This window comes from Suricata suricatta, chromosome 16 (assembly GCF_006229205.1).
Source record: "Suricata suricatta isolate VVHF042 chromosome 16, meerkat_22Aug2017_6uvM2_HiC, whole genome shotgun sequence".
In the NCBI taxonomy this organism is placed as follows: domain Eukaryota; kingdom Metazoa; phylum Chordata; class Mammalia; order Carnivora; family Herpestidae; genus Suricata; species Suricata suricatta.
Genome location: NC_043715.1, coordinates 28,011,310 through 28,013,418, shown reverse-complemented (window position 1 = coordinate 28,013,418; position 2,109 = coordinate 28,011,310). Strand labels below are relative to the sequence as shown.

Sequence of the window (2,109 nt, the reverse complement as noted above, 5' to 3'; positions counted from 1 at the left end):
GCGCGCCCCATGCCCGTGTGTGGCCATGTCCTACCCGCAGGGCTACTTGTACCAGCCGTCCGCCTCGCTGGCGCTCTACTCGTGCCCGGCGTACAGCACCAGCGTCATCTCGGGGCCCCGCACGGATGAGCTCGGCCGCTCGTCGTCGGGCTCCGCGTTCTCGCCCTACGCCGGCTCCACCGCCTTCACGGCGCCCTCGCCGGGCTACAACTCGCACCTCCAATACGGTGCCGACCCCGCGGCAGCCGCCGCCGCCGCCTTCTCTTCGTACGTGGTGAGTGAGTGGGAGCCGCGGCGGGCAAGGGTAGCTGGGGCCGCGCGGGGCAGGCAGGGGCTGCGGGGGACACGGGCCTCGGCGCCACCGCGGACAGCCCCCGCCAAGCGTCTCGGCCCCTGCAAACTTGGGAGACCGTCTCGGTCGGCTTCGCCCGGGCCTCCGGCTCAGGGGTTGCTCGGGGAGCAGAGCCGCGTCCTGCGTGGGTCTCTGAGTTGGCGGAGAGGGGTTTTTTGGGGGGCGAGGTCGCTGCAATTAATGTGCAGCATTCGGTTCGAACGTGAGCCCTAGACCGTCCTGCAAATTTCAGTTCATTTTTTTTTTTTTTGGTTGTGCCATTTTGGAAAAGTAGTTCAAAAGAAAGGGACCAGAAATCTGTGCAGAAGCGTGCTAAGTCTATGTAAATGTGTTTGGCCTCGCCTTTAATTAGTCCTCCAAAATGTTGCAAATCCGTAATCCTATCTTCGCAATCCGATTTGGAGGTATTAAATTTCTGAAAAGTCGGCCGAGCTGCGGTGCATCCGGGATTTTTCGGCCGGGTGCACTTTCTGGAAAAGCGCCGTGGCTTCAGTTTGGGGTAACAGTTTTGGAGGAGTGGGAAGTGCTGGGGCAAGGCTTAGCTTTTCGTTTGCCTTTCTCTGTGGGGGTAAAAATGCCTTGACTTCCCGTGCTCTCCCTCTTTGCGCCTACCGTGCAGCCACCGGGGCACGAAGTGCGGAGTCGCTGCTGCTGCCCAGGCCTCTGTCTGGGTGGAGGGCCCGGCTGCGGTGGCCGGATCCGCGCCTGGGGGGCGGACTTGCCCCCGGCAGACGGGGGCCAACAGTAGGGTGAGGCTGGGGCCAGGACGGCTTCAAACGCCACCGAAGGAGTGGAGTCAGGAGTTGGCGTCCCCGCTGTCTTCCGAGGAGGAGGAGTTGCCCCGGATCTGAGCCCCCCCAGCCCTACCCCAGGGATAGCCTGGAGTTGGGGCCTCACAGCTCGCGGACCGGTGGGCGCAGGGAAAGTGTGCTTCGGTCGTCTAGGGGATACTGGGAACCACGGCCCACTCTCACCTTCTCTCTGCGTTGTTTGTTCCTTGCAGGGCTCTCCCTACGATCACACACCAGGCATGGCAGGCTCCTTGGGGTACCACCCCTACGCGGCGCCCCTGGGCTCGTACCCATACGGGGACCCTGCCTACCGGAAGAACGCCACGCGAGACGCCACCGCCACGCTCAAGGCCTGGCTGAACGAGCACCGCAAGAACCCCTACCCCACCAAGGGCGAGAAGATCATGCTGGCCATCATCACCAAGATGACCCTCACCCAGGTGTCCACCTGGTTCGCCAACGCGCGCCGGCGCCTCAAGAAGGAGAACAAGATGACGTGGACGCCGCGGAACCGCAGCGAGGACGAGGAGGAGGAGGAGAACATTGATCTGGAGAAGAACGACGAGGATGAGCCCCAGAAGCCCGAGGACAAGGGAGACTCCGAGGGCCCCGAAGCAGGTTGGTGGACGCGGGAAAGGGTGTGTCGAGGGGGCGTAAGCAGGAAAAGGGGACCCTGGAGGTTGGGGGCAAGGGTCTCTGCCTTTGCGGCTAGGGACCTGGGCCCCGTCGCTGGGCCTCCGCGCCCCTTGACGGCCTGGGGTTTCTCTCGTAGGAGGAGCGGAGCAGAAGGCGGCTGTGGGCTGCGAGCGGCTGCAGGGGCCTCCCACCCCCGCCGGCAAGGAGACCGAGGGCAGCCTCAGCGACTCGGATTTTAAGGAGCCGCCCTCCGAGGGCCGTCTCGACGCCCTGCCTGGGCCCCCACGCGCCGGCGGGCCCTCCCCGGCCGGGCCAGCGGCCGCGCGGCTG

General features: G+C 64.9%; 1 protein-coding gene across 1 annotated transcript in view; it reads left to right on the top strand.

The window, feature by feature from the left end:
* Window positions 1-25: 25 nt before the first annotated feature.
* IRX5 (iroquois homeobox 5) overlaps window positions 26-2,109 on the top strand; it is a 3,282-nt gene continuing 1,198 nt past the window's right edge. The window contains exons 1-3 of the mRNA XM_029926334.1: window positions 26-274; window positions 1,356-1,761; window positions 1,916-2,108. Coding sequence (XP_029782194.1) covers window positions 26-274; window positions 1,356-1,761; window positions 1,916-2,108 — 848 coding nt within the window. The remainder of the gene's footprint in view (window positions 275-1,355; window positions 1,762-1,915; window position 2,109) is intronic.